The sequence below is a fragment of the Rhinolophus sinicus genome, linkage group LG07 (genome assembly GCF_036562045.2).
Source record: "Rhinolophus sinicus isolate RSC01 linkage group LG07, ASM3656204v1, whole genome shotgun sequence".
NCBI classification, from domain to species: Eukaryota; Metazoa; Chordata; class Mammalia; order Chiroptera; family Rhinolophidae; genus Rhinolophus; species Rhinolophus sinicus.
In genome coordinates this window covers 108301715-108322641 of record NC_133757.1, presented here as the reverse complement: position 1 = coordinate 108322641, position 20927 = coordinate 108301715, and the positions used below count along the sequence as shown (strand labels likewise).

General features: G+C 39.8%; 1 protein-coding gene across 4 annotated transcripts in view; it reads left to right on the top strand.

The window, feature by feature from the left end:
• The window catches only part of ARHGAP10 (Rho GTPase activating protein 10), a 245553-nt gene that overhangs the window by 172184 nt on the left and 52442 nt on the right, over positions 1-20927 (top strand). For all 4 annotated transcript variants that reach the window (XM_074338460.1, XM_074338458.1, XM_074338459.1 and 1 more), the window contains 2 exons: positions 2797-2902; positions 4367-4526. In XM_074338460.1, coding sequence (XP_074194561.1) covers positions 2797-2902; positions 4367-4526 — 266 coding nt within the window. The remainder of the gene's footprint in view (positions 1-2796; positions 2903-4366; positions 4527-20927) is intronic.

Below are 20927 nucleotides of genomic sequence, written 5' to 3'. Positions count from 1 at the left end.
ACATGCCCGTGGCATATGTCAGAATTTGGTGTTAATGGTTAAGTCAGTATCCTAGATTTTTAGAAAAATGTACGCCTTTCATTCCCTGTCAATTTATATCAATTAAATATAATGAAATGCGTATAGTAGCACAAGCGACTGAAGATTATTTATCTTAGAAAACCTTGAGTACCTGAAAGTTATTACCATGTCGTAGCCACATGGAAATGCCCGTTAATAGAAAGCTCTGATTAACGTCAAAAGTAAAACAAAATGGAGAAAAAAGTGGTTTTACTTTAAAAACCTTACTTTCCAAAATTCTTTTTGGAAGAAGAAGGAAAAAACAGACATGGAAAAAAATATGTGTGTGATTTTAAATGAGATAGGATTGGACAGTGTGACAGACTCAGAAAAGAAAATGAGAGGTTTGGGCTATTTTTCAAAACTGATTCTACTATTTTTAGAAATGAAGACCCTTATCCTTAGAAGGTGGGACACTATTTCTCTATCTTGGGTTTCTGAATAAGTAATAATTCCAAAAATATTAAAATTAGGTTTTCTTTGGAGAAAGATGATTATTACTGACAAGACAGACACATGAGTTAGAAGTAGTTTTTTAGTGCAAAGTTTTCAAAAATTTTTAATTTTTTATGTCAAATTTCTTATTGTAGGAAGTTAGTCTTTTATTCCTTTGGAATTTTTGACTATTTTTCAAAGTCACTGCTTTAATTTTATTTTTAAAAATAAAAATGAATTGAAAATGTTACTGTATTTTTATTGCTTTCACTTTTCTCCAACTTTGATTTAGTGAGGCATTATCTTGGTTTTTAACTTCAGATTAAAAACTTGGGTATAATTTATCACCTAACTCTAGACAGTTGTGCTTTTGTTTTCAATGTCCATTGTAGTCTGTAGCTAAGAGTCTTTGATTATGTAATATGATTTGATTGTGTTCTGCTTTATCATGTGCCTTTTCATTTCAAAAAGCTTGTTTTGTTTTTTTCCTCTTTAGCAACTGCTGTGTTCTGTGTAAAATATCATTCCTCACTCTCACACAGTACTAACAGAAGTGTAAACTGGAACAAACTTAACTTTACAAACATTGGAAGCATCCTAAATGTTCCAAAAATTGATGGTATGGAGCTCCATTTAATGACATGGAGAAATATCCATGATATAGTACATGAAATAAGCTGAAAATTTCATTACAAAAAACAAACAAACAAAAAGAAACTCTGAGAGGGTTAAACGTAAACATTACTAGCTTATCTTCAGGTGAGATTTATGTGGATAATTTTAATTTCAGTGAACTTTTTTTTTGACACATAACACATATTTTTCCTGTGCACAAATAATAAGTGTATAGCTTAATTAATTTTTTCAAAGTGAAGATAGCCATGTAATCAGCTCCCAGGTCAGAAATAGAACAGTATCAGAACCCCAGAAGCCCTTTCTCACACCCACAGGGTCACGATGCACCCCATGACATGTGAGCACTTCCCTGACCTGTGACACCATAGGTCAGGTTTTCTGTGTTTGAAATTTATATAAATGGAATCATACAGAATATACTCTTGCATCTGGCTTCTTTGGCTCATCTTGTGAGATTCATCCATGTTGAGTGAACCAGTAGTTCATTCACTCTCATTGTAGTAAAGTTTTCCATTGTATGAATATACCACAAACTCTGTTCTGTTGATGGCTGCTTGAGCTGTTTCAGTTTGGATTGTCACCAAGAGTGCTATTGCTGTGAACATTCTAATAATGTATCTCCAACATGATCTCATCTTAACTAATGATATCTGCAAGGACCTTATTTCCAAATGTGTTAAGTGTGTCTTTTTCTTCTGATGTTTTAACATCCGGGGCTGTACAGATCCTGGGAGATGGCCTCTCCAAGACTAATCAATTCCTAGAGACTGTAAACCTGAGCACACTTTCCATATGCCAGCTAACCAATACAGAGTTCACTTTCCCTCCTCCAACCTCATCTTTCGGGATCTTACACTTCATGCCAATATTGTCCTGCCCTAATCACCTCAGGGCCAGGTACCAGAAAACTCAGGACCACACCTGCACCCCAGAGCACCCCTGAAAGAAATCAAACCAACGAGTCCTAAGCCTGCTTAGTTTACCTCTCCTGTTCCTTCATGTGGAAACCACACTAAAACTTCTTGCCTATGTTTTCCGCTTGTTCCCTCTGCCTCCTGACTGACCCTGCTGCTTCCCCGTGTAGCCCTGTGTGGCATGGCATGACTCCTGTTTCTAGGAATCGGTAAGGATAACCGTGACAGTTATTTCCTTCGTGACAGTCGTTTCCCTGTCTGTGTGTCTTACCATACTTCATTAAAACAAATCCCAGTGTGTTTTAAAAGAGTCGCATTCTGAGATATCGGGGATTAAACCTTCAACATGTTTTAGGAGATAAAGTTCAATCAATAAAGAGGGGAGACTTTGTTTGCTGATATTTTATCTGCAGTCCATTGTGGGCCAGTGACCCAGTGGTGAGACCATCCAAGGGAGTAATGAGAACTCTTCTCTGTAGCAGGCCAGAGGAGAAGCGGTGGTGGCCATTCTTCAATTATCAGCCGAGGGAAAGGCACACATTGCAGCCTCACTGAAACCCCCTTATTGGGGGGCATAGGCGAGTAAGAATAGGGGGACAGATGGGTTTTCTTTTCCTTTGAAAGGCGGCAAAATATGTTTAAATTCTGTTTGGAGATGTTGAACAAATGAGCTGTTGTAACTGTTGATATATGGGAATATATTTGATTCTGAGTCCTCTACTAACTTTTTTTTTTTTTTTCTTTTTAAAAGAAAGTGGGAGCCCGGAATCTCGTGTTAATGCTATCCATTTTTTGGTGCACAAACTGCCAGAGAAAAATAAAGAAATGTTGGATATTTTGGTGAAACACTTAACAAAGTAAGCCTTTTTTTCTTCGTAACTTGCTTCGTTTTGCTCTGGGTGTTGTGCAGTATTCTTGGATCTGTAAGGGTTGAAATTGGGGCTGTATACACAATACCAGGGACCACACCTGGAAGGGCAGGCTGGACGTCTGACTCATCGTGTGTGTTTTGGACAAGACAGTTGAAATATGATGCTTTCATGAAGTTGTATAATTATTTACTTAACATCACTGCCAGCAATTTGGGGGTTGATTTGAAGTAAAAGAAGCAAATATTATACATTTCCCTGTACACAGATTCCGGAAATGTGATTATAAGTCTGTTAGCAAATTTAGCTTGGTTTCACACCTACCTAACTCTAAGTTGGAACGTGTCCTTTGAGTTTATTTAATCCAGTAATAGGTAGTTATTTCATAAGATCCATTCTATTCTTTCAATTCCCTCTTTAAAATGCAAGCAAAATCTAATAATTCAGTGGAGAAATTAGCCCTTTCTCCAGGGCTAATTAGTGATTCCTCAATTACTATAATTACAGGATTTTAGAGGTTAGAGAAAGCTAGGGAACACTATGTTTTAGAACCTTTGTTTTACATAAAAAGGAACTAAAGGCCAGAAAATATTATGACCTGTCAAGGGTCCTACTCCTGGGATAGCCATTCATGCATTTGGTCAACAGATAAGCTGGACATTCTAATATGTATCTCCAGTATGATCGCATGTTAATGAATGACATCTGCAAGGACCTTATTCCCAAATAAGATCACTGTGTTAAGTGTGTCTCTTCATTCTGATGGTTTAATGTGAATGCCTTTATAGGTGCTAATAGATACATGGTTGAACAAGATAAGGTCCCTACTTTTATGAAGTCTCTTCTATCTAAGAGAGGAAAGATAAACAGATTACTTTTGTCTTTTCAGCACTTAGCACCTGAAATTCTTTTTATTTGTCGAGTGAGGGGATAGAGAATGCATGTTGGGTGTGGGACTACAAAGACGGTTATTATGGAAGGTTTCTCTGAGGATGAGACCTGAATGAAGTGGCAGGGCTGGTGAGAACAGTTGTCCACGTTGGTCATTGGACCAAAGGGGTAGATGTGGGTTCGCTGACCAAGCTCTGTGTGCTCGTGCAGGTAATTCTTCTTAGTCGTCCCTGGAAGCAGGAATGTGATGATCTGGGCAAAGAGGGGGATGTTCTAACTAGATGGACACAGTAAAGAGAGACCTCTGAGTGACACAAGCTTGGCATATACGTGGACTCACTAAGAAAGCCACTGTGGCCAGAGCAGAACATCAAAGAGAAGCACACAGGTGGGCACAGGCCTCATCATAGGTGGTCTCATCAGAGCCAGTTATTGCAAAGGCAGACGCTGAAGACAATGAAGTACTGGTTTTTAGGGAAATAGTTGCAGAATACTGTACAGTGCACAGTTTTTGCCCATCTTTTAACCAGAGACCTCTCTTTTTTCCCTCGTCCATATCAGTGTTTCAAACCACTCCAAGCAGAACCTAATGACTGTGGCAAATTTAGGAGTGGTGTTTGGACCAACTCTGATGAGGCCACAGGAAGAAACTGTTGCTGCCATTATGGATTTAAAGTTTCAGAACATTGTTGTGGAAATCTTAATTGAAAACCATGAAAAGGTAAAACTGTCTTGTTTTTTCTTGTTTTTTCCTTAAAGGAATTGATGTATTTGGTTTGTCACCTTGTGATGCACAATTATTTTCTTAGATTTCCCTCCTCTCTCTCTCTCTCTCATGATTTTATTATTATGATGAGCTTGGTTCTGAGTAATTTCCATTGAGCTTTTGTCTTCTGATGGAGTTTCATAAATCTGAAGCCTAATGGCTCGTCTGTGATCTCACTGGTTCAAGGAAGAAATATTTAATTCATATGCAAATGAATATTAACTGTGTAGCTGTGAGCTGTTTAGAGTTCTTGTTTTCTTTTTCTTTTTTTTTTTCCTGCCTTCATTCCTATTTTTGGATTTCTCAAATTATATTTCTGTGACACAGGGAAAATATTTTTGTCAATCTGTGTCATACTCTCTTCAGAAAAACACATACAACTTCCCCCCTCCTCTGAATTGTGTTCACAATTTCAGGGTATTCACATGCATCTCTGAATCTGGGGATCCCAGGTTAAGAATCTCTGACTTAAAATGAGTGATCTCTTAGGTGACGCATCTTGTTACTTGTTTCTCTGTAATCATGGAACATACATGATTTCTCAAAATACAATAGACTTTTTCAAGAACTTTTACATTTTTTTCCCCCTCATTCTGCCCATTGCAGATCAAAACTCTGCTAATAATTTTCCTGCTAAGATAGAGAATTTGAAAACGGTTAAAATGCTTGGTTGCTCATTTGTTCATTAAAAGGTTGTTTTTGTTTGTTTGTTTTGAATTGTGATTGTGTTTTATGCCAAGAGTGTATTAATTAGGTGCTGGGATGTAAAGATAAACATTACAGTCCTTGAGGGAAAACAGGTCACAATCTGGGGGTTGAAGGGCTTGTATCCTATAGCACCATCCCTCTCTCGCAAACTGTATCATTTACTTATTTCTTTTTCTTAGTTTTAATCTGTTTTTCTCTGCTATAACCATGAGGGCAGAGTCCTTTTTGTGCATTGAGAATAATACCTGGTACATATTTAGTGCTCAGTTAGTATTTATTGGATGAATTAATGAACTCATTAAGTTTCGAGGGGTCACAGGAGTGGGAAAGGGACGATAGGGGTATAGTTCTTCAGAGTAGAGCATTGGAAGAGTGTTTCTTGAGTCCTTGGTACATTTGCTATTTGCTAGAGCAGTTCTGGCTGGTGCGCATATTGGTTCCCAAAGCTTTGAAACCTGGTCAAAGATTTTCTTTGCCAATTTGGTGAAAGCTAATTACTTATGAGGGTAAGAAGTTTGCTGGACTTTTTTGTTTTGTTTTGTTTTCGATAGCTGATGGTGCGTTTGTGCCTTCTTCTGTGGTCCTGTCACACTGTCGTTAAACCTCATTAGCGTGCACTGCGCTCTCCAGATAACTTCATGGAACGGTGGCTACTATTCGTTTTTCGAAAAAGAAATAATTAGACTACAAGCTTTGAAACGCTGTTTAGTAGCGCAACCATCATTAGATTAAATCCCAATTAGGGAACTTTTAACCAATTTATTTGTGAAAATACTGGCTCTGGGTCTTGCTCTCGGATAAAAGGATTTCCATTTAATGCGTAGCTTCCTATTTTCTGCTCTTATTTGAAGCTGGGAAGATAAGTACATGATTTTTCTGCCAGGAAGTAGATAGTGCTGCTTTCACCTTGTTAACAACTCTTAGAGGAATTTCCAAGTGGCATTGGCGAGCCAATTATAATAGTTACAGCAGGTGAAACGGGACCCATTTTCTGAGATCAAGCTTTATAGAGCTAAGCAGAGAGGAGGCTTTTAGTTTCCCTCTCTCCCTTTCTGGGGCTAGGCTACGTAATGCTGGGAACACACACCAGTGGTAATTGAAGTACTGAGCTGTCCTACCGAGAAGGGAGGGGGTGAGGTGCTGAGTTTCAGATTTTTCACTGTGTTGATGGGTTTAGGGTTGGAAGCACCAGGAAAGACAGAGCTGTTCGTTAATATTTCTGAGAACGTATTTCCCCATTACCTCTTCTTTTCTCTGTAATTTCATGCTTGTCTCCGTTCACTCCCTCTCTCAGCTTTTTGTCCCTGCCGGGCTGGACTTCACTTGAGAGTCCAGGCTCTGCTGTGAGGAAGAATAATTCTGCCGACAGGGGTGGTTGTGCAGGAAAACTTCCTGGACGTCGGTACCCATAGGAGCCACAGGTTTCCTTGACAACTGATCCACCTGTACCACCCACGATCTTCTGTTTGACTTGAACGTGGTGAGGGAAGGATAGAGTTCCTCTTAGTAAATGTGTGAGAATGAAAAGAAAACAAGAGAGGAAATACGGATGAGGAAGGTAAAAAAGAGTAGTCTTGTGGAAAAGGAAAAAAACGATACAAAAGTGAGGGGAAGCTAGAGAGGAAGTGGGGAGGTCCAGGTAGTGTCTCGTGTCTATGAAGGAGAACAGAGGGGAAAATAATAGAAGGAAGATGTTTTCTTTTCTTCTGTTACTTATTTTTCCTCCCAAGGAATGTGAAAAATGTTGACTCCGACTAGGAAAGTCACTAAAGCAGAAGAAGAAACTTTCAGCATCTAATTAAAGCAAGAAAGCTTTGGATTAATTTTGGAGTTAGAAAAGGACCCCTCGTTAATCTGCTTTGGAAATCACATTTTATCCTAGGCTCTTTGCTGTTTTCATAAAATCCATATGTACTTTATAGGAAACTTAATCCATATGTTTTGGCTTCATTTCCACATAATACGTTAAGATGTTATTTTAAAAGAAGTGTTTGTGGGCCAAAAATATTATCAAGGTCTTTCTTCCTTTGCAAACCAGAAAATTGTATTTCCCAGGTGGAAAAAGGGTACTAAAATTGCCAAGGATTTCAAATTGGGGTTGTGCCTTAGAATCTGTAAGTTTTGCATAAGTTTTGTTCTCAAAGTATACATGTTGTGGATTAATTTAGTACAGTGCCTGCTTTGAGTCATACGTGGTGTGAGATTTGGGGGACATGAAGACAGGGAGTCTAGCGGGGGGAAAGAAGACATACCGAATGGTAACTGCAGGAGATGGTGGAGAACAAGGGTTCTCAGAGAGACAGAGACAAAGCAGCTAAGACTTTAGAGGAGAGTACGTCCAACTATGGGGAATCTGGAACGTGTCCTGAATAGTGGTTTGAACAGGTTTTAGAATGGAGTTTGAGTAGGCGGAGATGTTTTAAGAGAATGTTTCAGGTCTGGGGGATCACACAATCAGAGAAACACAGAGTAGGTGTGTGTTTTACAAATGTGGCTCCTGCTGGAACCTGGTTGAGTGGCATGAGATGAGATTGGACAGAGATTTGGGCCAGGTGTAGGGAGGTGCAGAATGCCCCGTAGGACTTTTGGATTTAATTTTATAGGTACTCGGGCATCTTGTGGTTTCCAAGTAAACAGCTTCAGGAAGCTAAATTTGGCAGCAGGGTTTGCCGTGGAGGGTAGAGGAATAAAAGGTCAGGCAAGAGGCCCCATGGCGTCGATTAAGGGCCTTGTAGTGTGAATGGAGAGTTACAGGCTGGAGAGCATCATTTTGTGAGGTGCTCTAGACAAAAACCCCGCAACTGGGTTTGTGGGGCATCTCAGAGGAGGGTGTTATCAATAATGCAGAGGCCTCATTCCTGGCAGAACATCGGTGCCGTTAGTGATAGAAGGAGGAAAATGAGGAGTGAGATGAGTTCGGTTTATGTGACGCTGAATTTTAGTTGTGGTCTGATGTCCAGCAGGTAGTTGGAGGTGTGGGGCTCAACCTTGTGCGATAATTTAGTCGTAGAAAGTTTAATATAAGATAAAAAGGCATGAGATTGACATAAGAAAGTGTTTATCGGATGCTCATTGCATTATATGCTTTTGAACTCTACAGTGTTTATCTCATATAATCCTAGTGTTTACGTGTGTGCTCGTATGTGTGCGTATACATATGCACACACACTTAAGATATATATATTTTTTTAATAGATACATACTAAAATATATGAAATCCCCATTGCATATGTGTAATAGTATTCCTATGCACATACAAAATGCTCATTACGTATGTTGTCCCTTTATACTGATGAGAACGCTGAAGGCGAGAGATTAGCTTGCTGTTGAGCACATAGCTAGTAAGTGCAGCACCTCGCTTTAAACTAAGGATTGTGGAACCCCAAAGGCTTGGCTTTCCATCACTAGGAGAAGGGAAGAACAATGTCCTTGAGAAACACCAAGACTTTACTATTAATGAGCAAAAAGGAGCCAGAAGAAACCCTGGCATGTTCAGTGTCAGGGATGTTGAGGGGCGTTTTCAGTGATGCCAGATGCTGTCGCGACACGGGAGGATAAGAGGACTAGCAGACGGCATGTGTTCCCTCCAAAATGTCTGTTGAGAGCAAGAGCTGAAATCAACTTGAAAGGTTTTACATGAGTGAGTGTTCGGGAATGGGCCATCGTAAGTATAGATCTACTTTGTATTTTCCCTGTGACAGAAGAATCCACAGGAAGCAAAATCAGAAGAGACGTGATAGGGCAGAGAACAGAGTAGGACCTGAGTTGTATGCAGCTTGCTAGTCACTCTCATATTCCGGCGACCTGTTAGCTCCTATCTGTAATGTGTCTCTTCCCCAATCCCTGAGAGCCCTTAAAGATTCTGAAGAATGCTTGAGAATCATCAAAGGAAACATTAATATCAGGGTCATTTTAATATCTGTCTCACTTTATGTTCATACTTAACTTGGCAATTTATGCAAAGTAAGGTATATAATGTTCCTCTCAACTTTACATAATCCACATAATACTATAATTATAATCCAGATTATATTTATCTTGCTAAGGATTTTAATTGGATTGTCGATGTGATCTGCCAAGTGTGGTACTCTGGGTTGCTCTTAGCTTTGTGTGGTCCTCAGTGTCCTCTGATGTTCCTTGGTTGTCTGATGGTCAGTAGGTCATGACATTTTTCTAGCCTTTGTGTAGTTTCTGTGGGCCACAAGGTGCCTAGAGATGACCTTTGATTTGCATGGAACTTTTCCTCCGCGAGGATTCTAATAACTTTGTCAAAATAAGCATTTTAGCCTTTGAAATAGGTTGTCTCACAGTCTGTCTCATTTTTCCTGGTGTGGAAGTGGAGGCCCTTGGTGATGCTCATGCTTGGTGGAAAAGGCTGATGTCATATTCTTGTTCCCAGGTTTCTTCAGTACATTTTGATTTTCCACTTTTTATAACATGTGCTGCCAAGTCCTTGAATAGCCGGTGTCCTCTGGTCGTAAAAGAGCCTAGAAAGAGTCAAGGTGAGAAGGGCGTATATGTTTCCCAATAGGTGTCTGATGTGATCACCAGAATATGAAATTGCAGGCACGTGTAGATGAGTGTCCATGGAGCATTGCATTATTCTTGTTAACCTTGGGGCTGACCTTCTGACCTGCACCCACCTATCTTTGCCAGAAGCTACAGAGATGTGTCCCTGTCCCCAGGTTCAATGGTGGGATGGAATCCCTGGTCAGTCCCAACTTCCTGTGCAACAGCAGCCACATGTGGACTGTTTCTGATATGGGGCAGGCCCCCCCCCCCATTCCTCTTGCTGCAAAAACAACACATATCCTTGCCCTCTTCTGTGGGTCGGTCTCTGTCATCCTTTAATGGAAAGGAGGCCCAAGTAAGTAGTATGAAACATTTTCCTTCTTCGAGTATGAGGAACCTTCTAGTCTTAGAGCGTGCTTGTCATTTCATGGGAAAAAGAAATCTCTTTAAAAATAAACCCAGCCTAAAATGCTTCCTGATTCAGCTCTGCTGGCCCTGGGTTGCTAGGCAGCACCGGTTTTCATGTGATAGAAAAATAAATGTCTTAAACAGCAGCAACAACAATAAAACTCCAAAGTTTCTCAAAGCTTTATGCCTGTCTGAGTAGTAGTGACTGTTCAGTGCAGAAGTCAAGACAAGAATATTTGACAAAATTTCAGAGGGTGTTTTTTTTTTCTTCCAGTTTTCACAAAAGTTGGCCTCTTTGGCGTAGCCAAGAAAACTTTACTGGTGTGTGTGTGTGTGTGTTTTCCCTCAACAAGGCCTTGCATTTTCTGGAGAATTTAAAAAAGAAGCTTTAAAAGCACAGAAAACTTGCAGTCATCCTTTCTGCATCTTTTAAGGAGAGTCAGAAAATAAGAATGACATTGTCTTCCCAATTTGTCTCTTTTCGTTAGCTATGGCATGGGAAGTCTCTGCTTTGCACAGTAATATAGCTCTGTAGAGGGAAGATAGTATTTTCCCATGGGTCTAGTGTGATTTGATAAGATGGAATTTGGGAGACAGGGGTCTTTCATTCTGTAGCATTTTAGTGTCCAGTGTAGACAAAGCATTGGGGCTGTCTTCAAGAACATTGAAGAGCTTCAATATAGAAATAGATTTATTCTTTGTTGTCTAAGAAAGCATACTCAGTACAAGTTAGGAGAACTTGCCAGGAGGTCAGTTTTGGATTCAATAGAAGGAAAGACTTCATAATATTTTTAATAATGAGAATGTGTTCATGCTAGAGATGGGATTGAGGAATTAGGGGAAGGCTAGCATACGTCTGAGGTCTGATCCAAGCTGAAATTCTCTGCCAGAGTCTCTGGGAATTGAGAGCTGCAAAGACAGAGCCGAAGCTCGGTGCTTGGAACTTGGCACTCAGTCAGGATTTGCAGAATTAATAATGATGAGCAGGAATGTGGTCCTTTTGTCCACACACCTCAGTTCTGAGATGCATTCCCTTCTCGGGTCCCACAGCTGGTACGTGGCAGTGCTGGGATTCCAACCCAGGCCTGTCTGGCTCCGGAGGCGGGCCTGTGAAACCCTAGGCTATTCTGCTGCTCCTTCCATTCATTCTAAATGGCTTTAAGTAGAAAGCTTTTGTCTTCATGGTCACTGTCTAATAGGCTGGACTAATATTCTCACCCTCAGAAACAGATCTGGAATATATGTAAATTGAACTCAAACCAAAAATAGAATATTTTGATGTCTCAAATATATTTTCAGGAATCTAAAATTATACCAGATAGAGTGAGAAAATAGAAGTATTACTTCACTATTATGTAAAGAAGTGGTTTTTCTAAACTGTAAGCCAGAGTATTAAGAATAAGCTACATGCCTTTAGTAGAAATTTTGGAATTAAAAATGATAAAAGCGTATATTAATATAAATATGTATACTGGTGAAGCTTACACAATGATGCTTTGCATCAGACTGGGATACTTGCAGAGAATAGTTATTATTTTTTCTTTCTTTTCCTGGAAAGGTGTCCTGCTACTTTGCTGAAGGGCAGGGCTGGGAGAAGGATGTTTTTCTTGACTCTGAACTCAGTCTCTTCCCCTTTACCTCTCTCTGGGTCCTCCTTCATCTGTAGTGCCCCGTGTCATTTAGTACAAACATGTCCAAGCAGACAGCCCAGCTGCTCCGAGGACTTCTTACTGGGGAGATGGACCCCTCTGGCATGTTTGTAAGACTTGATGCCACTGTCATCTAGATCTACTGACCAGAGCCAGCTAACTGACAAGAGTATTCACACTGGAATCTGGGCTGAGTCAGATTCTCTCCTCTGGAGATTTGGAATCAGGATGTGGAGCCAGTTACTGTGAGATCACCCCTGGGCTTGGGGCTGAAGAAACAACATGGCGGGTCAGGTTCTGGAAGAGCAGAGGGGAGAAGTGGGGAGGCCGTGTGCAGGGAAGGATATGGAAGATGCTTAGAAGGGGGGTGCACAGGGGAGAAGTGGAGAGTTGCTGGTTGACTCTTGATGGCCTTGAGTTACTAATTTGGGGCTGTCTTGAGCTCTTTCTACTTCCTGCTGATTCCTTTTAATAAATTCATTTTTACTTAAGTCAACCTGATAGTGTTTTAGTTGCAGCCAGATCATCTTCAGACAGTGTGGGAAATACAGAGTGCAAAGTACCTGCAATTTGATGTTTACAGGTACAGTTTCTTCATTGACTTTAACTCAGTTCAGTTTACATTTCAGTGTATCTCCTTGAGGATGGCTACTTGTTAGGTCTGTCCTGAAGAAAACAGATCTGTGTGTCTGTTCAACATACAATAGTTTTAGGTGAAACTGGTCCTTTGAAGTCACTCAAAACTGAACCTGTGGTGGCCGTATTTCCGTAATTTTATAACTAGAATTTCTTTAACTTTCTTCTTCAGTTTGCTCTTCTCAGACCAAGGTTTGAACCAGATGTAGCATTTCTCTAAACTCTCATGTAATTTTTTTTCTGGGTTATTGTTTTCCTAGCTCTTGGTTTCCAGTCTGGTATCCCCATTTCATCTCCCACTTCATTCTCCTGCCTCTGTGGTCCTCTGGTCTGCCAGTCAGTCAGTCAGCATTCCGAAGTCCAGTCCTGCCTCTGGCATCCTTTTCCTCTATCTAAAGCAATGGGTTTGAAGTTTTGTTACATTAGGATCCATTTTGAAAATTTAATGAAAACTCTGGGTCCTGTTCTGAGAAAATAGTACGTTCTATACAGAAAGTCCTCGCTTAATGTCGTTGATGGGTTCTGTGAGTTTAAGCAAAATGGCATCGGATAAACTGATTTACTCTGGGCTAATTGGTATAAAGAAGAGGTAAGTTCTATGGCATTTCATCCACATTATGACAAAAAAACATTGACTGAGACAGTGCTATTCAAGGACCTTCTGTATGCACAAAGGAAATGGATATACAACTATAGGAATTTCTGGGACTGCCAGGGCAGGAACCTACATCCCTGGGAGAAACCAAGAGCTGCAGTAGAATCCATGAGAAGTTAGGTCCAGAACATTTCTTCAGGCCAGCTTTTCTTGTCTTTTTGCTGTTGACTTGTTTTCTAAACTTTGCGCAGAACTGCGAGGGGGACAGGTAAGAGTGTCACTCATCTCAGATTCACGCTTTATTCCATCAGTGACACTTTGTTGTTCCCATTGACCACCTGGGAGCCAGTCACCAAGAAAGCCTTTTATTAAAATATTGACTCCTCAGTTTAGCCATGAAAAGTATGAGCCCAAACTGGAAGATATTCTGCTTAAATAATGAAAGATGGCCACTTTCCGTTATTTTGAGATCTGCTGATATTCCGCCTGCATGGGGAGGAGGGAGGAAATCAACTTGGGGCAGGTTGTATCTCTGTTCAGGTCAGGCCTTCACAGTGCACCCTCGTTCTCTCATTTCAGTTCTGATGAATGTCTCTGAAATTAAAACCATTCTGAAGTATCACTGCTGCGTTTAGTCCATGATAACCGAAAGCTGATCATATGCTCGTATCTCAGTTCTTGCATCCCTTGCCTCACGTGTACCACCGTGCCAGACTCCCAGAAGGAAAGCAAATGTCCTGTATAACATCGGCACACGTGCATTTCTATACAGTCTTGGCATAGCCAGTCATCCTAACCATTTAGGGGATGTTTTAGATAAGTTCAGAGATCTGGTTACCAAACACGTGCCCAGATGCCAACCAAAGCACAGCTCTGCAAACAGACCTTTCTCAGGAGAGCCCTCTGGGGCCTGCTATATGTATTCTTTTCTGCACCTGGGGCGTCTTTTAACTGCCACAGTGAGGAGCTGGAAGGGCAGGCATGAGGGTGAGGTTGTCTGTCGTTGGGATGCACAGCCTTGCCTTTTTTGCCCTGGAAGTACTTGCCCCCTCCTAGTGGCGAAGAGCATGGCATCAGCCCGATTGAAGACAGTAGGATTCACTTTACTGAAGAGCATGGGAGGTGCCAAGAATGGGATCGGGACAGGTTAAGTCGATTATAAGCCCTGCAGCCTTATCTCACTGGATTAAGGGTGAAAGGGCCCTCAAAAACCCCCCTTGTTTTAACTTTCCAATTGGCCTATTTCTCCTGGAGGGTGACACCCAACAGGCAGGAATCAGGTTTGTTAGCTCTATTTCTGTTTTCACCCTTAAGCCCTGCTGAGTGCTGTCTTTGGATCCCCATATTTTCTCAGGGATCAAGGAAGGTACTGCCCTCTCTCCTCTGTGTCTTGTCAAAACGCTCTCCTTACCTTGGCCTGGTAGTGACCGAGGGACACTGACCCTCCTCAGATCTGCTCCCTCCTCTATTTAGCTTCTGAATTTTACTCTTAAAACCATTTCATAAAGAAGTTTTAAAACGATCTGTAGCCTTCCACCAGTATTCCTTAGGTGAGCTTGCCATCCATCATTAACACTGGCTCCCTCTTCCCATGATCTGTCTCAAGGTCATTTCTTCTCATGCAGATATTTGTAGAATGATTGTTTCTCTTTTATTGGGTTGGTGCAAAAGTAATGACGGTTTAAAAGGTTAAAAATAATCGCAAAAACCGCCATTTCTTTTGCACGAACCTAATACTTGAATTTCTCAGTGGTCATACTGAAAGGACCCCTTTATACATAGTGATTTAGGGGAAGTGTTTGATTTTTCCTTTTGTTCTTGTCACAGGGCTTCTCTTGACTAGGTAGTGATAAATTCTGTTGATCTTTATGCGGTATTGTGTGTTTCTTGTTACCACAGAGATACACAGCAAGTCCTCACCTGATGTTGTCAGTAGGGTCTGTGACTATAAGCAAAACAACATACAACAACGAGTTTCACCATAGGCTAAACGATATAAACAAGAATTAAGTCTCTGTGGCATGTCATCAATGTTATAATGAAACGACGCTGAACAAAATGACGTTATTTAGGGATCTGTTGTACAAGTATGTATAATTTTAGGGTAGAGTAAAAACCTAATCACCTAACGCACTGTACTTTATCTGAAATCTGCTTCTAAATCCAGGAATATGAACTAAGATGAGCCATGGCTTGGTTATTATAGGTAGATAATGTGTATATAGGAGTTCATTGTATTATTCTTTTTACTTGTGTGTTTGTGTGTGTGTGTGTGTGTGTATGTATGAAATTATTCATGATAAAGATAAAAGTGATCTGATATTTGATGCTGGCATCCTATCTTTTATGCAATCAATAATTCATTCAAATTCATTCAACAAACAGTTATTAAGCTGCTCCTCCATGCCTCGTACTGTATGGAGAAGCACAAAAGGTTAAGAAAAACAAACCAAAAAAAACACCACGGATCATGCTTTTTCAGATTTCCAGCATTTAGTGAGAAAGACAACAGTGCAGCCAGCTCTGACATAGCAGACATCTAGTACCATGGCCTGAAGATCGTGTGTTAGAGGTTTGACCTATGAGAAGCCATTAGCTTTCTTTGTCTATAGCCAGGTTAAGACCAGTTCTACACTTTAAAGACATAAATGTATTAGGCATCCCTTTGTGAATCAACTTAGTTGTTTGTTCAGAAGATATTTATCTGTTCCACTCGCAGCAGTGAGCTAGGCCTGCAGGGGTCTAATGGATATAATTATAAAATGAAAGATGCCTTTTCCTCAGCATTCTGGTTTCCCGAAGGGGAGGCTTGGCAAGGAGGGCTCCCTGAGTGCCTGGTGTTCCAGACACTGGCCAGCTCTCGTTCGTACAAACCCTGAAATCAACCAGCCAACCCGGAAAGGGTAGATAATACTTGCTTATAGATTCATGCAAGAGACTGAAGCTGGGAGAGTTGAAATGAACTTATCCAAGGTCACACAGCTTGCTTTATTCATTTACAGCCTAACTTGTTCCAAAAAAGATTTCAGGCCATTAAGCCACATAGTTAGAAAGTTTCTTGGAGTCTTTGTAGTGTCCCAAGAAAAACAAGACCATATATATATATTTCTAAAGCTTAAATGATGCATAGGATTTCGGTGAATGTGACTACACGGGTAGTTCCAAGTTAAATTACACAAAAGTGCTTATGTAGGTCTCTATTGGAGTGTGTGGGAGTAAGAAAGGAAATCTCTGTCTTTGATTTCGTAAAATCATGAGCTTTATATAGTTCCTTGAGCCATACACACCAGAGCCTGGTCATATGCACAAGCAAGTTCTTGTTAATCGTTGCACAGCTGGTGTGTTGCTTGTCATCATTATCACTTATTTGTAATTACCAAAAGGACACATGGGCCATGGACTATAGATTGTGCCAAACCAAATCTCCAATGCAGCTGGATTAATCGGTTTTGAGGACGACTTACAATCCTTTGTAAATGATAGTAATTCTGTGTATGTTCATGTAAAGAAACAGTGCAAGTCAGAAACACACAAAGTCTGGATCCTGATCACAAGTGTGTTATTCTTGGTGTCTCCCTCCTGTTCTCTTTAATTTGTTGCTGAATCAACTTTGCTTTTTTTGTATATTGAAAACGGAATTTATTTATAGGCCCTGCCTTTTTTTAGGTAATTGTTTTTCTTTCCCTGCCTCAGCAGTTAGTAAAAGTGGGGACATGTCTTTCTCCAGGGAAGGCTTCAAACAGTGGATTTCTCTAGAATGTCATTTCTGTTTAGATGCAAGTAGGGGAAATGACCACTAAGAAGATTAGTCATCGTTTTCAAAATTTAATGAAGGAATTAGGTCATTTGTACTTAATGTGCTAATAATACGCTCAGAGGAAGCTGTGGATTGTTCAGGTTCTCGGAGTGATAATTGTTTCTCTTGGATAATCATTTTATTCCCGTGATTCCTGCAGGACTGTTCCCTGCAATGCATAGGGCCACGAGCACATCCACAGTTGGACTTTTTTTTTTTTTTGAAGTCTGTTGTGGCTTTATCCAAATTCTATGTAATTTAAAACTTCTATATTTGACTTGATTATTCAGGTGAATCCAAACTATTGTAAATGATTTCTGATTCTTCATTGTTTCTTATTCTTGGCAGCTTTCCTGGCAGTTCATTATTCTAGGTCAGTGATTCTTAACCAATTTTTATGTCTTATACCCCTTGGAGAATGTGAAAGATAACAATTTCACTTTCTGAAAAAATACAAATGCATATATACCATTAACATATGATTTTAGGCATATGCTAATACCGTAGTCTTCAAGAGACCTCAGGAACCTCTGCTTTGGTGAAATAAACTTAGGTGACAGTGAAATAACTTAATAAAAATATGTGGCTCATTTACATATGAGGGAGGGAGTGAAGTTTATCAAGTTACACGTTTCCACATGTGGCCATATATTACTTTTTACTTGTGTATTTACCAGTATTACTTAGTGCTCATTTGTTATCTAAAACAGATATCTCAAACACATGCCTTAAGATGGCAAAGACAGATTTCAAAATCTTATAATGTAAACCAAAAATAGGTTAAAAGAAACGCACAAAAACAGCAACGAAAGCTTGGTATCCGCCAATGGAAGAAAAGGCTAGAGGTCCACCAGTGATGTTTCTAAAACTTGGCACGGGCCATGTCTGTTTTACTCCTGACTTGGACTTTTCAGACGTGATATGATACAGTGCATGTGCAGTCTTCACAAATCTCCCTTTGGAAGGAGGTGGAGGGGATGGTTTGGGCAGCCTTGGCTAAAGACTAGAAACTTCCACAAAGGTAGAAGCTCCTTCTGGCCACCCTGCTCTCCTGAGAGAGAAAGGAGATTAGCAAGGCTGCGACCTATTAGGGACTCCCTGTCATAGCCACCCCAGGGTCAATGATCTCCAGCAAGAAACAAAGTCAAAAAGAAAACATCAGAACTGAAACTAAGTTAGCAAAGAGCTTCTGCAAGAGAGGACGGTAGGAGAAATGAGCCCTCAGAGTAGGACAGCGAGTGTCATTTCCTATTTGGATACCTTCCAACTTGAGCATCTAGAAGTCGTCCTCTCTTCCCTGGTCCACCTTCAGCCTGGAGAATGAGAGGAAGTGGGTGGTAACTGACCGCCTAGGACAGACTCCTGGAAGGGGCTGAAGGACCAGGGCCTCTGTTGAAATTGTACAGCCCTGGCAGCGGGAGTCAACAGAGACACAGCATTTTGGCAACACCACAGAGACGCAGTCAGACACCGGTCTGCACGCAGCTCTGGCTGCTTCCCTGTTCTCCCCGTACCCATCGGTTTTGAGCTGAATTGTGTCTCCTCAAAATTCGTGTGTTGAAACCCTAGTCCCCACTGTGAATCTGTTTGAAGATGGAGTCTTTAAGAAGGTAATTAAGATTAAATGAAGTCATAGGGATGGAGCCCTAATCCAACAGGACCGCTGTCCTTAGAAGCAGAGAAAAAAGACATCAAGGATATATACATGCACAAGGGAACGGTCATGTGAGGACACAGCGAGAAGTCTTCCATCTGCAGGCCAAGGAGGGGGGCCTTAGAAGAAACTATGCCTGCCGGTACCTTGATCTTGGACTTGTAGCCACCAGAACAGCGAGAGAAGAGATATCTGTTGTTTAAGCCACGCAGTCTGTGGCATTCTGTTGTGGCAGCCCTAGCGATGAATACACCTTTCTCTCTGGCTACAGAACGTTGGGCAGGGAAAACTGTAATGCACAGAAGAAAAGTGACATCCAAAGCAAGGGACGAGATTCAAGGAGATGCCACCCATAGTGTAGTGAATAGAAAGTGTTCACAAAGCTGCCCACTTAAGACATCAGTATAATTGAAGTCAACCCAGAATATCCAGTGTATAGTCTATGGGAAAGTATTGCAGCAGGAGGGGAAAATATGTCAACTGTAGATGAAGAATCTGTTTTGGAAGACAGACTGATCTAAAGAAGAGAAGAAATGTACTAAAATTTATCTCTATCAAAGAACTCAATATTCAGTAAAATGCGAGTTCAAAATTAAAGTGATTAAGGAGGATTTTTTTTTTTTTAAAAGGTGCTTGCTGAGCTAAGAAAACAGACAGACACCTAAAACAGTATTTCAGAAGAAATAACCAAATTAAAAATGGAATATGAATGCAATCAAAAGTTAAAAAACAAATCACTATTATTGAGGAAACAGTCATTCCGTGAAAGAGAAAGACAGATAAAAAAAGTTAGAAAGCAGTAGACATGGAGGGCAAAGATGACCTATCACAAGGCCCGGGCACAGGAATACCAAACCAAGTTCATGGATAAAACAAGTCATTTGAATGATAAAACTGAAGAGAACTCTTTTCTGAATCACAGTGAGGCCTTAATCTGGTCAAAGTGATCACTGGATTTCAGGAAATACAATTCTGAATTTTAAGTCATTCAGAATTATCCACATAGAGACATACTGTAGTTCACTTATTGGGTTTTTGAGGAAAACTGAAAATTCCACTGGGAGGATACATCTGGTTACCTTATGTTTTCTTACAGCAACTCAGAAGACAATAAAACAATGTTTATAAGTTTTAAGTATCTATTTTTGTCTGCAAATAAAAATTCCAAATTTCAAAAGGCAGAAATAATACAGATCACTTTTTCTGATCCGTAATATTCTAACTCTAGAAATTACCAACAGTAATAATAATAGAAGCAAAAAAAAAAAAAAAAAAAAGGAAAAATCCCTGGTCCTCTGAAAATTTTAAAGCTTTCATGATTAATGGATTAAATAGAAATAAAAAAAATGCATAGAGGACCTAGAAAACTATAATGAAAATAAGCATATCAAAACTTAAAGAATAGGGCAAAAATAATGTTCTCTGGGAAATTTATAATCTTAAATAACTATAAGTAAGCCAGAAAGAATGAACTAAGTTAAGCTTTTACCACTTCTTTCCCCCCAGATTTGAAGAAAATTAAGAAATATAAAAGATGAGATTAAGAAAGAGAAAAAAAGGTGTTTAAAAAAAAATGCTGCTTACATTTTTGGTGGATTGGTGACCATTAAAGTAAAACAGATTTTCTGGGTTAGGCTAGTCAAGAACAAAAAGGGGTGGGAGAGAAGGCTCACATATATAGACAGAAACACATGTGGAAATTACCACAGATACACAGTATACAGAATTTTGAAAATCTAGGTGAAATTAGGGAACTAATAGCAATGAAAGAAACAGAGAAAATTTTAAAAGAGCTACCACCATCTATTCCCTCAAAAAGCACCAGGCTCAGATATTTTCACAGGTGAATTCTTTTTAAACTTAGAAGAAACAGTTAAATCTCTAGGTATTTAAATTGGTCCACTGCAGAGTAGAGGGGATGTTTAAATTCTTTTGAATGACACCAGTAGGCACTAATGCCAAAGCCTGTCAGATAAAGTTGTGGATCAGTATTACTTAAGCATTTTAAAAGATCTTAAATAATACATCAGTAAATAGCAGCAGTACGTTAACAGTATAAAATTTCAGTCTAAGTTGAGTTCATCCCTGAAATATAAGGGTGACTCAATATTAGGAAATACATTAATATAATATACCATATTATAAAGTCAAAGGAGAAAATTTTTAGTTTGACAAAATTTATGTAATTCCTAATAAAATACTTTAATAAAGCAGAAATTGTGGATATTTCCTTAAAATGATTTAAAATATATTTTTTAACCCTGAAGTTAGTATCCTGTTTGTTGAAATGCTTAAAATGTTGAAATCATAGCTCACTAGTACTAATTAACTATTGTCCTAGAATTACTAGATAAGAAAGGCGAGAAAAAAATAAGAGGCGTACTGGGGAGGAGAGGGG